Here is a 21,282-nt window from a genome sequence, read left to right on the forward strand (position 1 = left end):
CAAATGGTAAGCACTCTAAAAAAACACGGTGTATGTCAATTTTTTAATATCGAAAGTAACATATTCGTTTTTTTCTTTGTCGACATAAACATATTCTTTTACTTTTTTTTTGTATCCCAAAATATCTTTCAAATTTAATTATTTTTTCAAAATATTATTCTCTCTCCTAATTGGATTGTTGTGTTGTGATAATAAAAACAAAAGAGTAACAGTGGTAATGAAAGATATGATGACAAAAAACAACACACGTGCGGTTGTTTGTTGGCAGAATCTCGTTGTCATTTGAAGTGCTTTCGATTTGTACAGAACTGACGCTTTCATGTTCTACACACGCCTCGTAGATTTCCACAGTCCTTTAGATTTTTTTTTTACGTACGTACATTAGACACAACAAAAATATACATCACCACTTTATCAAAATTATAACTTTTTCCTTTGTTTCGTTTCCTATTTTTGTGATTATATATAGCTTTACTGTTTGAGTACGTTAGAAATACTTTTTCACAATTTGGCATAGATACTAGAGTTAAAGTTATTGGCGTTACACATTTTATCTTAAATCCCAGCCTACACTAAAAGACATTTTGCTATATGAAAAGATAAGTCACGAGCAAATAATGATGCGAAAACCGACAACGTGTCAGCCTCGAGCATTATAGAGACAAGGGGCCATTTTGAAAAGCTTTTCTCTTGCTTAGGGATTGTCAAATACATATATTTTTCACATGAGATCATTGGCCCACCAATTGCGTGCTACCAAATTTATACGCATTATACTATAACATTTTTATCCGGAAAATGACATAAATTCATCGTATTCGACCCGAGAGCCGATCGAGAGGTATCTATGTATCGGTTTAAGACTGTCCAACCATATCCTCTTTGAATTTTAAATAGCAAACAGTTTCATCCCTAGATATCCTTTTTCCAAATAATTGAAGTTTCAACTACTTCTAAGAGACTCTATAGTATCTTCCTCACAATATATTGGGGAATCCTGATATGAATTTAATTTTAATCAGTGGTACTCTTTTTGCATGCACTGATGCAAAACGATGATTGGCACCGAGGTATATATACATGTCGCAAATTATCGACGCAATCGGTAATTAAATAATGCTTCTATAACAAAAGTAAAAGTAAGAGACACACTGTTCTGAAAGATCAGAATAAATACTAGTAGTATATAATCTACCGGTTTATCTAGGTTTTTCAAAAGATTTATCCTTGTGATTTTTTCTTTGCTTTTGTTAGTGGCATCATAGCGTTTAAAACGTTCTACTTTATACGTATTATAGAAGACTCGAAAGCTTCGTCCTTCTTACAGTAGTCAGTGCGTGGTGACCGTAATTTAAGTTAATGACCTCAAATTTCGAAACGTACTGTGAAACCTAATCTACAAATCTTGAGATTAGATTGAACTCGAATCGAGAAGAAAACAAGAAAGAAAACGAAACGACACAAGAGATTTAACGAGTTCAGGCTTTGATGTGAAGCCCTACGTCTCGCCGGTGACGGTACACCGGAATCACCTATACTCAGCTCAAGTTCGAGCTTATACTTCGTCGGTTACAATCGCTCAGAACTCTCTATACAACTTCTCTCTCTCTACAAATGAAATCGATACAAAAGAAACAAGAAGACGATAGACTTTAAGCGTCTAACAACCCTTCACACGTGCAAGCGTGCGACCAATGAGAGAGACGAGCGTGTCAACGCTTTAGCGGATAACCGAGACTTAACCAGTCTCAATAGAACCAACCGGTTCACAAGCTAAACCAGCTTCCACGAAAACCCTATGTTCCAACTAGAGTGTTTCCCACACTTGATCAATTCCACATCAATCTCTTGATCTTTGAACTACAACCTTCAAATCTCCACCTTAGTCAAAGATCTCTTTCTCGGTGAATCCTCGTATCCAAACCCGGACACCTACTTAACGTCTGACACCGGACTTCTTAATTCTTTGAAACTCGACGCATCTGTAATGCTTCCTCGAACTTCCAAACCGGTAGTACCTTAGTAAAAATATCTGCAGGATTGCTCTCCGTAGGAATCTTCACTACAGTGACAATGCCCTTGCTAATAAGATCTCTCAGGAAGTGATACTTCAGAGCAATGTGTTTCGTTCTTTCATGAAACACTGCATTTTTAGATAATGCAATCGCACTCTGAGAATCGTAATGAACCTCTACCGTATCCTGCAGAAACCCAAGCTCTTCTGCTAAACCCTTAAGCCAAACTGCTTCCTTAACAGCTCCAGACAACGCAATGTATTCAGCCTCGGTAGAAGACTGAGCCACTACTTTCTGAAGAGTCGATCTCCAACTGATCGGATTTCCTCCTACAGTATAAACCATACCCGAAGTAGACCTCCTTTGAGTAGCATCTGACGCATAGTCCGAATCACAATAACCAGTGATAACAAATTCTCCCTGCTTCCTGAAGCTCAAACCTAAACCAACAGACTCCCTCAAATACCTGAAGATCCACTTAACTGCTTGCCAATGATCTTTGATAGGTCGACTCATAAACCTACTGATCAGGCCCACCGGATGAGCCAAGTCAGGTCTGGTACCTATCATCCCGTACATCAGACTCTCTACTGCACTCTGATAAGGAATCTTTTTCATGACATCTGCTTGTCGTCTTAATTCTTCTTCAGATGCTGCCTTTAACTTGAAATGAGCTCCAAGAGGAGTGGCGACAGGCTTAGCTTGATCCATCCTAAATTTCCCAAGAATCTTCTTCAAGTAGCTCTCTTGGGATACCTTCAACCTGTTCATTGATCTCCATGCCTAAAATCTTCTTAGCTTCTCCAAGATCCTTCATTTTAAACTCTGAACTCAGCAAAGACTTCACACTCTGAATAAAATCCTTATCTGTCGAGGCTATCAGCATATCATCTACGTAGAGAAGCAAGTAGATGTAAGCGCCACCCCTCACCTTCTTGTAGTACACACAACTGCCAAAGTCACTCATGCTGAAACCAATCTGAGTCATGAATTCATCAAACCTCTTATTCCACTGTCTGGGCGCCTGCTTCAACCCATATAGTGACTTTTCAGTAAACAAACCTTCTCCGGATACTTCTTGCTAACAAAACCTTCTGGTTGTTCCATGATGATGTACTCATCTAAATATCCATGTAGAAAAGTCGTCTTCACGTCCAACTGATGCAGCTCCATATTATAATGATTCACCGCTGCTAGCATATACCGAATATAGACGTGTTTGACGACTGGAGCAAATATCTCCTGATAGTCAACTCCCTCCTTTTGCGAGAAGCCTCTCGCCACAACCCTTGCCTTGAACCTAGGTGGATCAGAGTCTGACATTCCTATTTTCCGTTTAAAGATCCACTTGCAACTTATCGGCTTACAGTCTTTTGGCCTGTCTGTCAGATCCCATGTGTTATTTTTGTATTGAGAACTGATTTCCTCCGTAGCTGCTTCCATCCATTTATCACTATCTGGATCTCTGAGTGCCTCAGCTAAACTTTCTAGTTCTGTGAGACCTCCATCTTCAGACAAAAACACACATATGCCTCCATATCATCCTCCTCGGTGCCTACATCGTAGTCCTGGAACCTCACAGGCGGCACAATATGTCTTCTAACTCTGTCCCTTGCCAAATGATAGCTACATGGGTCTTGATGACCTCCACTTTGACTTGCAACCTCTGTACCCTGAACCTCTGGATCAACTGCGGTCTGCTCAGACAAAGCACCCTGTTCTGGGAAAACTCCACCTTGAGAAGAATCTTCAATGAACCTGTGTTCTCCTGCAAAATCAAAACTTAAAAGTTTATCAGTAGACAAAACAGTTTTATCATTACTTGTGCTTGGTTCAGACTTGAAGTCGTTGAACATCACGTCCTCCTTGAAGACCACATTCCTGCTGATAACACACTTCTTGTCATCTAGAACCCATATCCGAAAGCCTTTAACTCCATCTGGGTAACCAGTGAAGACTCCTTTCTTTGCTCTCGGTTCTAGCTTTCCCTCATTTGAATGAATATATGCTAGGCAACCAAACCTCCTTAAACCATCTAAGGAAGGCATCACAGACGTCCACACCTCCTCAGGAACCTTGAAATCAATGGCTGAAGAAGGAGATAGGTTTATCAAATAAACTGTTGTAGATGTCGCTTCTGCCGAGAACCTCTGACCGAGACCACTCTCACTTAACATGCTTCGAACCTTGTTCATAATAGTCCGGTTAAGTCTCTCTGCCACTCCGTTTTGTTGAGGAGTGAAGGTGCACGTCATGTGTCTAACAACACCTTCATCTTTGCAGAAACGATCAAACTGTTGATTGCAGAACTCCAGACCGTTGTCTGTACGAAGCTTCTTAACCTTTCATTCTGATTGAGTCTCAACCATCTTCTTCCAGTCTACGAAACTTCTGAATGCTTCATCCTTGGACCTCAAGAAGTAAATCCAAACTTTCCTAAAGTAGTCATCTGTGAAGAAGATGAAATACTGACATCTTCCCAAACTCATAGGTACATTAGGAGAACCCCATAGATCATAATGCACGTAGTCAAGTTTTTCTTTAGTAACATGCTGAGCTGAGCTAAAACTCACCTTGTGAGTCTTATCGAAGACACAATCTTCACAGAAGTCAACTCCTGAAACCTTATTATCCTTGAAGCAACCTCTCTTGGCAAGAACCTGAAATCCCTTATGACCGATGTGTCCTAGTCGATTGTGCCACAACAAACTTTGTTCATCTGCTTGAGCAGAAACAGTCGGCTTCTCCAACACCGCTACGTGTGCTTCTGCTGACTTAGCAACTCCATCCAGAATGTAAAGAGTTTGGCGCCTCGTACCCTTCATGAACACTGTACAGCCTTTCACGACTTTGAGAACACCATTTCCACCTTTAAACTCACATCCTTTCAACTCCAAATTACCAAGAGATATCAAATTTCGAGAAATGTGAGGCATGAACCTAACATCATGCAAAACAAACGTCGTACCATCTGGGTTTTGAAACCTGATCGACCCTATACATTTCACTTCACAGTAAGTGTTGTTTGTCATCCTAACCTTTCCATTTGACAACTCGTTCATCTCCATGAATAAGTCTCTCTTTGAAGTCATGTGAAAGGAACAAGCTGAATCCATAATCCACTCGTCATGACTGATCTCTCCTGTAGCCAAATTAACCTCTGATGCTACCAAACCTAGTAAATCCTGAGCATCGTCCTTAACCATTGCTGCCTCGCCTTGGTTTTGTGACTGAGTGTTCTTTCCCTTGTTTCTTTCTAACCATTTGTAGCATTGCTTCTTGAAGTGACCCTCCTTTCCACATACCCAACAAATCTTCTTACCGCCATCTCTGGATTTGGATCTTTGCCGATTCTTGTTGTTGTTCTGCTGAGAATTTATGTTCTATGATCTTCCTCTTACGAAATGAGCCTCAGAGATATTCTTTAAACCGTTACTATCCCTAAGTTCCATCTCCTTTGACCTAGCAGCACTCGCAACTTCCTCAAACTTGATCCCTTCTCTTCCATACCTCAATGTTTCCTTGAGTAACTCATACCTAGCCGAAAGAGAACTAAGCAACAAAACCGCTTGAACCTCATCTGGAACCTCTATATCCAGATGACTGAGATCAGCTATCAACTTCAAGAACTCATCAATATTCTCGTCTAAAGTTTTAGACTCTTGCATCTTGAAATTGTAAACCTTAAGCTGTAGATAAACCCTATTTGGAAGAGTCTTTACCATAAACAGACGTTCTAAGGTCAACCATGTCTCTGCAACTGTAGTACACTTCTCGATCTTCCTCAAAACTTTGTCCCCGACGTTCAAGAAGATCACATGCTTTGCCTTATCACATCGATCGAGTCTCGTAGCCTCATCCTCGATCAGCTTCTTCTTCTTTCCTGGATCTGACTCTTGCGCTTCTGTCAACACCGGAGGTGTATGCTCCGATAACACATCCTTCAATCCCAGGACACTCAGATGCGCAAACATCCTTGTTCTCCAAAGAGAGAAATCTCCAATTCCATCGAACAACGCGACTTCTAATTTCACACTCACCGTAGATCTTGATTCGCCTTAGCCGTAACTTGGCTCTAATACCAATTTGTGAAACCTAATCTACAAATCTTGAGATTAGATCGAACTCGAATCGAGAAGAAAACAAGAAAGAAAACGAAACAACACAAGAGATTTAACGAGTTCAGGCTTCGATGTGAAGCCCTACGTCTCGCCGGTGACGGTACACCAGAATCCACTATACTCAGCTCAAACTCGAGCTTATACTTCGTCGGTTACAATCGCTCAGAACTCTCTCTACAACTTCTCTCTCTCTACAAATGAAATCGATACAAAAGAAAGAAGAAGAGGTTAGTTTTTAAGCGTCTAATAACCCTTCACACGTGCAAGCGTGCGACCAATGAGAGAGACGAGCGTGTCAACGCTTTAGTGGATAACCGAGACTTAACCAGTCTCAATAGAACCAACCGGTTCACAAGTTAAACCAGCTTCTAGGAAAACCTTCTGTTCCAACTAGAGTGTTCCCACACTTGATCAATTCCACATCAATCTCTTGATGTTTGAACTACAACCTTCACGTACGTACGAACGCAGTGATTGTAAACCTAATTTTTAATTGTGCAGATTAAAGCAGTTTAACTAGATAAGAAAAAACAAAGGAAATGGGTTTAATAATTGGAAGATAAAGATATAGAGCATTTAATGAAAGGAGTGGAAACTTAACAACTTTCCCAACAAAAACCCACCAACTTTACTCCCAAATCTTCAAGTGAAGTGATGGGATACTTTACTTGGTGTTTTCAGTTAATCAATTCAAGCGCAACCATAAATAAGATTTCTCAAAGTATAATTTACCTTAATGAATATTCCGATGTCTTTTTGCGCTTTATAACTTACAAAAAAAAGTGTTTTAATAGGAAAATTTAGTCATGCTGAGATTCTTTATGTCGGATTAATAAAGAATTAACTTAATACTGAAATAACCAGTAGCAAAAAACACTAGACGTAGGCACGTAGCTTTAATTCAAACCTATTAATATTTTCTATATTTACATAATTGCCTCAACTATCATCTCTCCCTTCACAAATTCTGTTTTTGCTTTTATCGGGTGGGGGAGATAGCTAGATTTAGGAAAAGATGTAAGGTTTTTTTTTTTTTTTTTTTTTTTCTAAAATGAGAAGATGGCAAAAAGATCACTTATTAATCCGGGAAAACAAGAATGCCATTTTTCAAAAAGATAATTAGAATTGATAAATAAGCCTATCTTACAGTATTTCACAACAAAGTCATTTAAAGATTTTTTTTTTTTTTTTTAAATGAAAATCGTTTCAGAATTTGAATGTAATTTCTAAATACAAATATTTAATATATATCTCATCAGAATTAATAAGGTAACAAATAAAATAAAACATATCAAGTTGTTATAAATAAAATAAACGATATAATAATAAAAAAAACTAGCCACTTTTTACAAATACTATAATAAACCATCGTACTATGAACGTAGAAGTGCATAAAGCTATAAAAGCATATATATAACCCACTATTAAACTGGATTATTAAAGTCCCTCGGCTGGTACATCTTTATCGGTTAAACACTGAAAGTTTCCATCAAAGATAATTTTAAATCTAGTGATTAAGTTCTCAAACCTGTTTCGATATTACATTTGATGGGGGCATAGATCACACGCACATTAACACAAAAGGTGCTAAGTTAATGCAAACATGGAAAGACACGTTTCCTTTTTAATTATGTAATCGATGGCCTTTTTAAGCAACTCCCTAGACGTCCTTACCTATTTTTGTTTCTTTTCTTTTTCCTGTCAGCATTTGATTTGATTTGCCTAACATGCTCATACATAAACTGATAAATGTTAGATAGTTGGATCCAACTATGAACTCGAATGGTGAACCATGTGGGCCATCTTCGATGCTCCCAATAACCTTTATTGTTTTTGTTACTAATGCCCTCAAAGTTCACATCACAAGTTAAACAACCCACAATCAATGGACCAAAAAGATGAAAAGTAATTCACAAATTTCAATTGGCTACTCCTCTGTTGTACTTGTCTTAATGTCTTCTTCCCCACCAAAAGAAAATAATTTGTCCCCATTATATCTAACTATATATATATGTTTTAAACTTTTAATTGTTTACAACTCAATCATATAACACAATACTAGTAAAATTAGATCTGAATTGTAACACAACAATAATATTCCTACAAGTCTCTCTAGCTATGAAAATGTAAAGAAAAATACCTTTTGTCTACGTCTAATTCATTGCGTGCGAATGTAGAAAACTCATGTTCTTGTCGTTTATATGACCTTAGTACCCACCAAACGAACTTTCTTCAAGCTGAATGATTGATTTATTATACTTATATATATCATATATGTGTGGTCAATAATTTCCACGGCTAGTATAAAAAGGACTAGTCCACTATCCAATCTCTTATAAAATATCTAGGCCAAGATTCTGATTTGTTATAAGCATTTGCTTTGATTTGTTTGCTAATATGTGTATCCATTGTTATCATTTTTTATTTACTACTTAAAAAGTACTGTATGTTACGCAATAGTTTATAGTTAAGGATTTGTAACAAACCGAGAACTATATAAAAAGATATATATATATATATATATATATATATATTTTGATGGAACCTGAGCTGGTCAGTAGAAGCTATCCGGTCATATTTGAGTTAAGCCTCTCTAGATAATCATGGGGTTAATCTTCTTTTTATGACTATAACTTGAGAGTTTGGACACACAGTTATGAGTTATGACATAGACAAATAAAAACCTAGAAGGCATTACTGGTCATATTTAGTGAACCGATGTCGTCGGTTCTTCAACTCCTGCAAGTACTGAAGTCTGAAGTAGTTTATAAGGTCAAAAGAACGACATAAGAGTTTAAGTGATAACAACTAACATATTGTGATGAGACGCTTAACTGAGTTAAGTCTTATACACGATTTGTTGAGCACTCTGAATCAGGCTGGTTCATCAACTCTTTGCACTTTTCCTGCAAAAGACTGGCGATTTTATTCACTTATGGCAGTTTGGAACTACTTCGTCTCTGAACCAATGAACTACTTCGTATGATATGAGAGGTTTTCTAGGAATCTGAGTGCAACAAAAAGCTAGGATTGTTTGTGAAAAATGCATACTACATACAGTGGCTGATGACAAGTGTTGTGAAAATGTTGATTCTAAGAAATCACATTGAATTTGTAGATAATGATTTCAATGCTTTTTTGTTCACTACTTCACTTCTATCAGCAATTGTAAGCAGTAATCAAAGAGAAAATCGATTTAACTTGCCTCAATCTCAAAGTGGTTATGGTTATTATTACTCTGCCAATTGCCACCGACTGTGTTATGCTGCAGGTACTCAGCCGAATCCAGTTGATGATCATCATCTTGTATCGATCTGCAGTCTGTGTTTTGGTGCTGACAACTAGGAGATGCTGATGGAACTACTTTTACTGCAATAAGAAGTAACTAAGAATCTGGTTTGTGTGAAGTTGTAACTCTAACGTTAGGGTTTTATGATGTCACTGGTGATATCTAATCCTAAGGGAAGGAAAAACAAAAAACAAAATAGAGATGAGAACAGACCTGAGTTTTCTTGAGAATGCATAACAGGAACTTCACATAGAAAATCCTCCATTTTGTCAACTGAGTCATTGTGCCTAGTTAGCCAATCAAAGAGGGATAAGCATTGATTTGGACTATTTAAAATTTTGAGACAGAAAAGCCACCGAGTTCATCCCTTAAGACCCTTAAAAAGGTAATTATTGTATCATATCATGTCCATTAAGAGAATTCTTATGAAATCTATCTCCCCCTGGACCAGCACGGAAAAAAGAAGATTGTTAAGTGATTTTACAGACCTGGATCTTTTGTTACTCTCATCGGCACCTTGTTCGAATGTCAGTATTGATGTGAACACCCTTCTATCCTGTCATATCAAGAGTATGAAAGAAGAGTTTACATAACAATTTGATCACTCAAATTCAAAGTTCACCACTAGACTATTATCCAAGGATAGAATGTTAGAATAATAGAATCTTTCGATTATCTGTTACCTCTCCAGTCATCAGGGATGCAGACTCCTGAATCCGCTGTAAAATCATCTCCAAACTCTTCACTTCAGAATACAATGCCTAAATATTTAGAACACTTTTTATAGAGACTGTTGAGTATGCAAAAGCGATCAAACTCAGTAAACAGCTAAATATCTTCTTTCCTACCTCTTTCTCAGAAATCAAGTTCTCTACAACTAAATCTTTCACCTGCAAAGTTTTCTGAAGGTAAGGCTAGTCAAGTAAACATAGATGTGGCAAATGCTTTAAGAGCAATGATCTTTGCATTAGTAAAACATGCAAAATCTGATATGGATATCTCTTCGATTTGATGTTGATATTCATTTTTAATCTTTTCTGCTTCCAGCTGAGCCGAAAGCTCTGATATTATAGTCTCCTTCCTCTGTAATACCGATTCATGGTATTCAATGTTCTCTTCTAAACTTCTGATTTTATCTGCATAAGTACAGATTATAGAAATCATTGCCTTCGTAAAGGTGAAAATACAGAATTAGAGCCAAAGGAAAAGACCACAAAAGTAGATGAAAAATCAACGTAGGAAAAACTATCAGGTAAGCATCAGCGCAGATTCAATGAAAAGAAACTCACCTATAAACACTTTTTCATATGTAGAGACATGGTCCATTTTCTCTTTCAAGCCACTCACTGAAACACAAGAAACAACAGAAACACAATCATTGCATTAGGGGGAAGCCGTGAAAGCATTAAAAGTATATTGGATGCATATATTCAAGCAGAGTTAGCAAGAGATCTACATGCCTACATCTTCTTTTTGATCCACAAGGCCCTGAACTTCGTGTATAACCTTTTTGATTGTCGATGCCTCTTTCTCAATTGAATCAAACAATGTAAGATGAGAGGTTATCTTCTCGTTTAAAATAGCAATTTTCCTATCCCTGGCTTCAATTGAACATTTCATTTCACAAAACGACTCCTGCATAACACACCACCAATTCACAATCCCCAGAGAGAAAAAGTATCCATATACACACAATTCAACTGTTCACCCATCAAACAGATGATTCTCTAATCTACCTCTACTACCCAGATGATGAGACAAGTACCTGGTAAGCATTTAAGAAGTTTTCACGTGATTGAAGCAGGTTCTGGGTAGTAGTCTTCAATTCGTTCTGCTTGTTTTCCAGCAAACTATAGTCGTTCTGAAGGTAACTCACCTGTTAAAATCAAATTAAAACTTCCACAAAACTCTATTATCTTTACTCTGAACAGATTCGCAAAAACAAAATAAAAATCTTACAAACCTTCCTCTCGAGTGCCTCCTGTGTTTCTCTAGAAGAATCTACCTCAGCTTGAAGCTCCTGCAATTTCCTGCTGTATTCCTCCTCCGTTTGCTTCTGTCTCTGTACATCGACGCACCAACACGAAATGGTCTCACGGATTCACGAACTCAGAAACGAAACAAAGAAAACAAGAGTTAAATTGATCGGAAAACCTGATTCACAAGAATAATCTGATCTGTGACTGATCTCTCCCTTTCCTGCCAAAAAAAAAAAAAATCGCCGGTAGTAAAGTGGAAGAAGAGAGAGAAAACTGTGAAACTAACACAAATCCAATAGATGTATAGAAACCTCGTTCTTCTTACACGTAGATCTCGCACTTCTCCGATCATTGACTGAAGCTGCAATCTGAATTTTGACAGCTTGAGAAGCTCCATTTTTTATGGGTTTCTTCCTCCGCAATTTGAATTTCGACCGCCAGAAAAATGTCAACAAGGGGGAAGAATTAGGTCGTCGGAATTGTCAAAACCGATATAATTATTCTATGGGCCTAATCCAAATTGGGCTTTGAGTCCATTTATATAAATTCGGAATATAATTTTTACAAGCGCGAAGATACGAAATTTCCAAATTATCAGACACATTAAATAAGTTATAAAATAGAGAAATAAATCAAAGTTAAATAGAGAGATAAATTAGTAACGTTCATCGTGTTCTTAAAATACACCTTGGACTAAGTAATAAATAATTTTGACCCGTACAATTGATTAATCTTACTACAATATTGTTGTGTTATATAACAATATTGATGTTGAATTCACTATCCTGCAAAAACAATTTTAAAACATGTTTTACTATCCTAGAAAGAGCTTATACGCCGGCACTTAAACTTAAAAAAAATACTGTACCACCTTATGACGGTAGATAAAAACATAGCTGTCACATTAGTTGATCATCCGAAACATATTACTATATTGTCCGATCTCCATAACTTAAAATACAATAAAATAGCGAGATTATACAAGCATAAGATATATATATAAGTTCACCCAACAATTGCCGCTGGAACTAGAGCAAAGCATACGGAAAAGTTGAGTTAAGAAATTCTTAAGAAACTGTAAAATTTTATGAATCCAATGGTTGGATCTTTAACAAAATCTTGCAATAATCCATGGGCCTAATCCAAATTGGGCTTTGAGTCCATTTACAAGCGCGAAGAAGAGCAATCCACCCTATAAAAAAAAAAAAGGAAAAAAGGGTTGAAACAAAAGAGGGGGGAAGGAGGAAGATGATGGTCCTCTGTGTTTCTACCGTCGTCGGTACAGATCTCATGCTCGGTTAATCGGATATTTCAGAGAGGGTAACATTGTGAAGCTCAATTTCCAAATCCGAATGGTTAGGCCGGGAGAATTAAGCGTTGATTCGTCAACGAATCACCTGCGAACACCGTCTCGAACGGTGACGCTGGGCCGTATACAACCTCAGGCTCCTACTTATCGTACCGTATACTGCAATGACCGGGATTCTAATTACCTCGTCCGGTTCAAGGTACTACTTTTTGGTGCTCATTTTCACAACCATAATCTTTTTTTTATTATATATATATATATATATATTTTTTTTTTTGAATTCTGGGTTCTTCTCATTCTTTGTTGATAATGTATGATCCTATTTTTAAAAATTTATTGTTTGGCTTTTGGTAAATTTGTGAGTTTTCTTCTATTAGAGTAGAATGGTTTTGTATAGAATGGTTAGGTTAAAATGTTTGCACGGTAATTCAATTTCTACAACAAAGTACAATGTTTTCACCTTTTTGCCCAAAGGTCTGTTTGAACAAGTAAGTGTTTTTCTTGTTAATTTGATATCAGTTAGTGCATCTACATCTACTAGCTAATTAGTTGGAGGAACTTTTTTGTTTAAGCGAATGCAGCCAATAGCTATAAAGCCTATAAGTTGGAGGAAATTGTAGTTTAAATGAAGGAGAGTCATGGTCGAAAGATCTGCTAGTAGTCGGTTAGATCTATATATATCAAGTTCCGGTTGATGCTTAAACAAAAGAAGGTTTACATTATTGCTCTGGCTTTCAACGGCCTTTAGGTTTGTGTTTATTTGGAGTTATTGCAATGTACCTTTAGGCGGGACTGAAAATACATATATTTGGGTCACTAAACTGCATTTCTCACAGATCTTTGAAGTTTTATATCTGATCTGAGAAATAATGTGTTTGCTGACAGTTTAGGCGCATAGCAAATATATACTTTCTTGGAATTTCATGTCTATCAATGACACCAATAAGGTATGTTACCTCCATAGCAGTTGTTTCATTTTTTATTACTCACTTGTGCTGATGACTGGTAACACTTGGCCATACCGGATTTTGTTAAACAATTGTTTGTTTACCCATGAGACTTTTCACTTCTCAGGAGGTTTATGTGGATATAGTCTACTTCACTGGCTATTTAGGATTATGTTAATGTGCCACGTATGTGATTTTAGATGATCTTTTAGCATACCTTGATCAATTTTGCTATCATGGCTTTCTTTCATACTGTGAAAATCATCATTGTCTCCATGTGAGAATGTGAATTTTTTTTTGTGAGAATGTCAATTCTTTTTATCTATTAGCCACAGCTTACTTTGATCCATAATATGAAAACGGACTTTTGGGCCAACAAAATTTTAAGATTCTGATGCCATTCTATCCCTTGGATGCACTTATTAGTATATTGTTTTTGAGTCAGTAAAGTGTAACTAGATAAGCTGTTTGTCCTGCAGCCCTGTTAATCCAATAACAAATGTGGCTCCGCTATCAATGGTGCTTCTCGTCTCTCTTATTAAAGAGGCTTTTGAAGACTGGGTAAGGCCTGACTTCTGGTTTCATCTTTTTTATACATCATAAAAATATGTCATCTCTCTTGAAATGAAAGAGTTAGTTATTCAGCTAATATCCGTATTGGGTTCAAGTTAGTGAATGCTTAAGAGTTTCAGGACCAATCTGCTTCTTAACTTCTAAATCCTTCTGCAAATAATCCGTATTCTGTTGCAGAAACGATTTCAAAATGATATGTCAATAAATAACAGCACAGTGGAGGTTTTGCAAGATCAACTATGGGTACCTATTCCCTGGCGGAAGTTACAAGTCGGAGATATTATCAAGGTATACGTTTCTGACAGAAGTGATGAATTGCCATGTGATCGAACAAGGATGTGCTGTTGAATGTTGACACACATGTTAGTTTCTAGTGCCCGAATTTGAGCCATCGCAGTAGATATCAATTACCTAAATTAATTTGTGTTTCATTATGCTTGTTTCATCGTACTGGCCTTTTGAATTGATAGGCATTCATGCCTCTGCTGCATTTTTGGATTAATTCAGAACTTGTAATTATCTTGAAACTCAAATTCTACAAGCTTGGTTAATATACTTCGATGATATTTGCAGATTAAAAAAGATGGATTTTTTCCAGCTGATCTTCTTTTTCTGTCCAGCATAAATCCTGATGGTATCTGCTACGTGGAGGTGCTTGGCTCCTTCGGCTATAATTTTTTTTTTCTTCTTTTTGTAGCAAAAAAAAGCTATTTTGGAGTATTGAATATACATTTTTATTCTACTTTTATTGTGCGTGCTCTTCGTGAGTGCAGACTGCCAACCTAGATGGAGAAACAAATTTAAAAATCAGAAAGGCCCTTGAAAGGACATGGGATTACTTGACACCAGAGAAAGCTTCGGAATTTAATGGTAAGTCTTTGGGGTCGATTATTATGTTGCGAACATTTTCATAGCTTAATATGTGTTGGTACTAGTGTCTATCATCCATTTCCTTCTGGAAATTCTCTTTTACCTGACTGGTCCATTTGATCTATCGCCATTGTTTGTTAATATACCAGCGTTGTTAAATGTTGTACAGTATTTATCAACTTTATCCTATATTGCTCTTTTTTACTGTGCAGGCGAAATTCAGTGTGAGCAACCTAATAATTCTTTGTACACTTTCACGGGGAATCTTATTGTAGAAAAGCAGACTTTACCTCTCTCTCCAGACCAGCTTTTATTGCGCGTATGATCAACTGTTTTTCCTATTAGCTTTTTGTTCCGTTTCTGCTTTTTGTCCACATAATTTCAAGACCTTATATATGTTTGGGGTTTGTAAATCTTTTGCATTCGAATTCTCAGGGTTGCAGTCTTAGGAACACGGAATACATTGTTGGGGCTGTGATTTTTACGGGTCATGAGACAAAGGTAAGCTGCCATGAAGCTTGTTTGATGAGAAACTACTTGCTAGCATTCAGGATTTTGTCTTTTAATAGTTGCTCTGTATACAATCTGATCTACTTATGGTGAATGGAATGTATGTAGGTGATGATGAATGCCATGAATGCTCCTTCCAAAAGAAGTACACTGGAAAAGAAACTCGACAAACTCATTATTACAATCTTTTGTGCCCTTGTCATAATGTGCCTGATTGGAGCTATAGGGTGGTATGGATTCTGTTAATGATATTTGATCATATTTTTAGTTCATAGATCCCGCATGGATTTTAAAATCTGTTAAATGCTGCAGTGCAATTGTGACAGATCGTGACCACTTTTATTTGGGTCTTCATAAGAAAGATTGTGAATATCGTAATGGCTTGACGTATTAACCTTGCATAGTGAATTGATTTCTTGCATCTATGGATTGCTGGTTCTTATAGTACCTTTTGGTGCCACAGATAGCGTTTTTCACATTTTTTACTCTAGTCATTCTTTTCTCTACAATCATACCAATCTCCTTATATGTTTCTATCGAGGTATGTGTATCCCCAAATATCTTCTTTTAATTTCTTATACGTGCAGCACAAAACTTAAGTTTTCTGAATGGTTCCTCTTTTCCTCCCTAAATGGAACACAGATGATCAAGTTTATTCAGTCAACTCAGTTTATCAACCGAGATCTTCACATGTATCATGTTGAGACAAACACTCCTGCCTCCGCTAGGACTTCAAATTTAAATGAGGAGCTTGGACAGGTAAACTTCACATGTATCATGTTTAATATAATTGGTTTTGGTGCAATCATCTGTATTATTGCTGAATCATTTTTCCCAGTGATATGCTTTTCTCGTGATCTGACATTTAGAGATGCAATTACTATTTCTTGGTATCTTTCAGGTGGAATACATATTTTCTGATAAAACTGGAACTCACACAAGAAATTTGATGGAGTTTTTTAAGTGTTCAATTGGAGGAATAAGTTATGGATGTGGTATCACTGAAATAGAAAGAGGAATTGCTCAGCGCGATGGCTTAAAAATTCACGAGGTATAATTTCTTCTCACATGATGAAGTTGCATTACTCATTCTGGAACAACAAATGATGTTTTTTGTTGTACGCTCTAATTTCCTCAGGAACAAAGGTCGACTGGTGCTATAAGAGAAAAAGGATTTAATTTCGATGATCCAAGGCTTATGCGAGGAGGTTGGAGAAACGAACCTAATCCCAATCTTTGCAAGGTGTCTTTCATATCCTGTAGATTTAATTCGCAATTAGTGTAAGAATTCTAATAGCTAGGGGATGTATGATTTGGCTAGTTTTAAAAGACCTCTTCCCATATGAGAAGCCTGAGTAAATGTTTTCTGGGAGAAATAATGAGATATTCCTTTCTCGTGATGTTATTTCCTTTCCAGGTGGTATATGATATCACTAACGTCTTTGTATGTGTTCTGTTGATGCTATGGAAAACAGTTTTTAGCCCTGAGTTGCCTTCTATTGTAAAGCAGAGGCCAGGACGATTGATGCATTCCTTTTGATAGTTTCTTTGTTGATTGACAGTTGAAATATATTGAAGAAATTTAAATGATCCTTTCAGTTGGTACGCTGGCATTGACCAGGACCTGAACTTTGGTCTCTGTTCTGGGGCTTAGGATGAAAAAAGCAAACAGAATCTTATTAACAAACTTCCATTTTAGAGAATTTAGTTAACCTTGGGGTTCCATTTCCATATTTCTCCTCGCTGTTACTGGGCATGCAATTGACTATAATGTATCGTATGTTAAATTTTGTAGGAATTTTTCAGATGCCTAGCCATATGCCACACAGTCCTTCCTGAAGGGGATGAGTCCCCGGAGAAGATCGTTTATCAAGCTGCATCTCCAGATGAAGCTGCTCTAGTTACCGCCGCTAAGAATTTTGGATTCTTCTTTTACAGGTTATTCTCGTTTACACTTCAGTTTTCAATAGACAAGTTGAAAGTGCAAGCAATCTGACAAGAACATATTTTCATTTACTAAGATAGGCCCATACTTATGTTTTAATGCATATTTTTATATTTGTTCCACAGTGAGCTGAGAAAATGTGCTTTCGTTTTTCAAGTCTCTATGAATTTCTTTGAGCCAACTTTCATGTATTTTCAGGCGTACACCAACTATGGTGTCTGTTCGCGAGTCTCACACGGAACAGATGGGAAAGATCCAAGATGTGTCTTATGAGATTCTTAATGTTCTCGAGTTCAATAGGTGTATTAGGCTTCTGACTGTTAGTTTTTTATCTCTTTCTCATGGTTAAGCATGCTAATGAAATGTCACACCGTGCATTAACAGTACAAGGAAGCGTCAGTCAGTTGTGTGTCGTTATCCAGATGGGAGACTTGTACTCTACTGTAAGGTAAACAGTTTTTTAGGTAATTGGATGAGCCTGTGTTGTTGCATATCAATATGATAATTGTTTTGAATAATTTCTACAGGGTGCAGATACTGTAATTTTTGAAAGATTGGCATCCGGTATGGATGATGTTAGAAAAGTAACAGGAGAGCACTTAGAACACTTTGGATCGTCTGGGTTGCGTACCCTTTGCCTGGCCTATAAAGATTTAAATCCTGAAGCCTATGATAGTTGGAATGAAAGATTCATCGAGGCCAAGTCTGCTTTACGAGATCGTGAGAAGAAATTAGATGAGGTATAATGCTCTTTCGTAATATTATGGCAATGCGAAGATAGAACTTGGCTAGCAGTAGCGATAAGAACTTGTTGAACTGATATTCATCATATAGCAGTGAGAGCAGTGTACTTTTGAGTTGCCTTGAAATATCTTTGTTTAATATATAGCATGAAAAAATTGTAATCCTGGTCCATGCAGGTTGCAGAACTTATTGAGAAGGACCTTATCCTGATTGGATCAACTGCAATAGAAGACAAGCTTCAGGAAGGGGTACCTACCTGCATAGAGACCTTATCAAGAGCTGGGGTTAAGATCTGGGTGCTAACAGGGGACAAGATGGAAACTGCAATCAATATCGCATATGGTAAGTGCCACAAACTTTTTCTCATACTTCTTCTTTGCTCTTCTTCCATTTTAACTTTGTGCTCCTTGATTCGTTTAATGTTTCAGCTTGTAACTTAATCAACAATGAGATGAAACAGTTTATTATCAGTTCTGAAACTAACGCAATCAAGGAAGCTGAAGAAAGGGTAAGTCATACAGATGCCTCTTATGGTGTATGATTATCATTGATTACAGTCCTAATAGTTGAAAAAATTATCTAAAAGCAGGGCAACCAAGTTGAAATTGAGCGTGTCATTAAAGAAGAAGTAAAGAAGGAACTGAAGAAGAGCCTTGAAGAAGCTCAACAGTATCTGCGTACTGTAGGTGGACCAAAATTGGCTCTTGTTATCGATGGGAAGTGTTTGATGTATGCATTAGACCCGGCTTTACGTATAACTTTGCTCAGCTTGAGCTTGAACTGTACTTCGGTTGTGTGCTGTCGCGTTTCTCCTTTACAGAAAGCGCAGGTAATTTTCATGACTTGTTTATTGAATAATACTTACATGGTGGTCTGGCATGACAAGCAAAGGGCCTTCAAATGTATTTGTCTCTGCAATAATGGTTATATAATTGCTGGTCTGGATTTTTTGCAACAATAGACATACTTGGTGCCTTGGTGGGAACATATGTTCTTACCTTTTAATTTACTCTTGTGACTGATTTTTGATTTTTAATAAGTGAGACACTGATGTAAATTTCAGGTTACAAGCTTGGTGAGAAAAGGAGCAAAAAAGATAACACTTAGCATTGGTGATGGTGCCAATGATGTTAGCATGATTCAAGCCGCTCATGTTGGTGTAGGAATTAGTGGGATGGAGGGAATGCAAGCTGTGATGGCTAGTGATTTTGCGATTGCTCAGTTTAGATTTCTCACGGATTTGCTTCTTGTCCATGGAAGGTGGTCATATCTAAGAATCTGCAAGGTTGGTCTCTCACCTCAAAAAATTTCTTCTAATGTTGCTGTTGTACTGACAGTCTTTTGTTTTTGCAGGTGGTCATGTATTTCTTCTACAAGAATCTTACCTTCACTTTGACTCAGTTTTGGTTCACATTTCGAACTGGATTTTCGGGTCAAAGGTTCTATGATGATTGGTTCCAGTCATTATACAACGTTTTCTTTACAGCCCTTCCTGTGATTGTCCTTGGGCTGTTTGAGAAGGTAATTATTTCCCCATTCGTTCTATTAAAGAGTACTCTTAAATACCATCATGTGTGAGTTAGTTTTTTTTTTTTTGGATCTATAATTTGATTCTGACATGTGCATTTGCTAGGATGTGAGTGCATCCCTCTCAAAGAGATATCCTGAACTCTATAGAGAAGGAATTCGTAATTCCTTTTTCAAATGGAGGGTCGTGGCGGTGTGGGCATCTTCTGCTGTATATCAATCTTTGGTATGCTATCTCTTCGTAACCGCCTCAGCTTTTGATGGCAAAAATTCATCAGGAAAGACGTTTGGTCTTTGGGACGTGAGCACAATGGTCTTTACCTGTCTGGTCATAGCCGTAAACCTACGGATTCTTTTGATGAGCAACTCGATTACCAGATGGCATCATATCACAGTTGGAGGAAGCATTTTAGCATGGCTCGTTTTTGCTTTTGTATACTGTGGGATTATGACGCCACGTGATAGAAATGTAAGCTATGTTTCCTCCATTGGGTCAAAAGGTTCCCTAGTATTATATATGATTTGGTTTCTGATTCTAACTGTTTTTGCTTTGTGTATGCAGGAGAATGTCTACTTTGTCATATATGTCCTAATGAGTACATTTTATTTCTACTTCACATTGCTGCTTGTTCCGGTTGTTGCTCTTCTGGCCGATTTCATCTACCAAGGGTAATTATAACTTGTATCTCTATACTCCAATCACAATCGATATGCTTATAGCGGGAAATTGCTGAATTGTTGTTAACCTTGAAAAAATTGGAATTTTTTTGTGAATTAATGCAGAGTGGAGAGATGGTTCCTCCCATATGATTATCAAATAGTTCAAGAGATTCACAGGCATGAGCCCGATAGTAGCAATGCAGATCAACTGGAGATAGCAAACGAGCTCACACCAGAAGAAGCAAGAAGCTATGCGATATCGCAATTGCCTCGCGAAATCTCAAAGCACACTGGTTTTGCCTTTGATTCACCTGGTTATGAGTCATTCTTTGCATCTCAACTGGGTATATACGCACCACAGAAAGCGTGGGACGTGGCTAGGAGAGCCAGCATGAGGTCAAGACCCAAAGCACCAAAGAAGAATTGAAAGGAGAAAAAGGAAATGGATACATGAGTTGTGTTGTATATTTAGGCTGCCACTTTTCCAGGCTCTGTTCAATACTGGAAGTTTTGTTAGGCCTTTAGTTTTGTATCGATATATAGAAATCTTCGCTTAGGCAAGTCTGTTTTTATTGCTTTTAGTTTCCATTGTTGGTATTCTTGCCATTAGTATAGGGCCATGAGACTTTTCTGTTTATGACACAAAAGTTGTACTCGATTACACTCACTAATTACTAATTTGCAGAGCTCTCGCTTCTCTCTTGTTTGACATGTCACATATACCATATGCTTGGAAAGATAACATCCGTATATATAAAAACGAAACTGAAATGAAAGTGGCATAATTCGAATA

General features: G+C 37.3%; 2 protein-coding genes and 1 pseudogene across 10 annotated transcripts; 1 reads left to right on the forward strand and 2 right to left on the reverse strand.

The window, feature by feature from the left end:
- Positions 1–1,958: 1,958 nt before the first annotated feature.
- LOC147927818 (secreted RxLR effector protein 161 pseudogene) lies at positions 1,959–2,726 on the reverse strand (annotated as a pseudogene).
- Positions 2,727–8,740: 6,014 nt separating this feature from the next.
- On the reverse strand, positions 8,741–11,862 carry LOC104739655 (uncharacterized). Of its 9 annotated transcripts, none has more exons than XM_010460087.2 (14): positions 11,730–11,862; positions 11,580–11,624; positions 11,389–11,487; positions 11,191–11,301; positions 10,886–11,060; positions 10,715–10,771; positions 10,425–10,561; positions 10,274–10,333; positions 10,109–10,186; positions 9,914–9,981; positions 9,639–9,712; positions 9,342–9,505; positions 8,972–9,042; positions 8,741–8,891 (listed from the first exon to the last, which is right to left on the reverse strand). In XM_010460087.2, exons 1-13 carry the CDS (start codon positions 11,799–11,801, stop codon positions 8,983–8,985), a joined length of 1,200 nt encoding a protein of 399 aa, XP_010458389.2. In that variant the 5' UTR covers positions 11,802–11,862; the 3' UTR covers positions 8,741–8,891; positions 8,972–8,982. The 9 variants fall into 9 exon arrangements, with proteins under 9 accessions (XP_010458389.2, XP_087340512.1, XP_087340509.1 ...); XM_087484386.1 differs by having other exon boundaries at positions 10,882–11,060; positions 11,730–11,857; XM_087484383.1 differs by having other exon boundaries at positions 8,741–9,042; positions 11,191–11,286.
- Positions 11,863–12,619: 757 nt separating this feature from the next.
- LOC104743212 (phospholipid-transporting ATPase 3) lies at positions 12,620–21,192 on the forward strand. Its single transcript, XM_087484684.1, has 26 exons — positions 12,620–12,912; positions 13,599–13,660; positions 14,140–14,221; positions 14,411–14,521; positions 14,807–14,884; positions 15,007–15,103; positions 15,316–15,422; positions 15,539–15,604; positions 15,722–15,843; positions 15,926–16,004; positions 16,059–16,154; positions 16,256–16,372; positions 16,515–16,664; positions 16,752–16,856; positions 17,409–17,551; positions 17,757–17,858; positions 17,943–18,006; positions 18,086–18,298; positions 18,479–18,644; positions 18,731–18,810; positions 18,892–19,131; positions 19,366–19,587; positions 19,656–19,823; positions 19,936–20,298; positions 20,392–20,498; positions 20,613–21,192. Exons 1-26 carry the CDS (start codon positions 12,757–12,759, stop codon positions 20,914–20,916), a joined length of 3,600 nt encoding a protein of 1,199 aa, XP_087340810.1. The 5' UTR covers positions 12,620–12,756; the 3' UTR covers positions 20,917–21,192.
- The last annotated feature ends 90 nt before the right edge of the window (positions 21,193–21,282 follow it).

The sequence above is a fragment of the Camelina sativa genome, chromosome 14 (assembly GCF_030686135.1).
Source record: "Camelina sativa cultivar CO46 ecotype springtype chromosome 14, ASM3068613v1".
In the NCBI taxonomy this organism is placed as follows: Eukaryota; Viridiplantae; Streptophyta; class Magnoliopsida; order Brassicales; family Brassicaceae; genus Camelina; species Camelina sativa.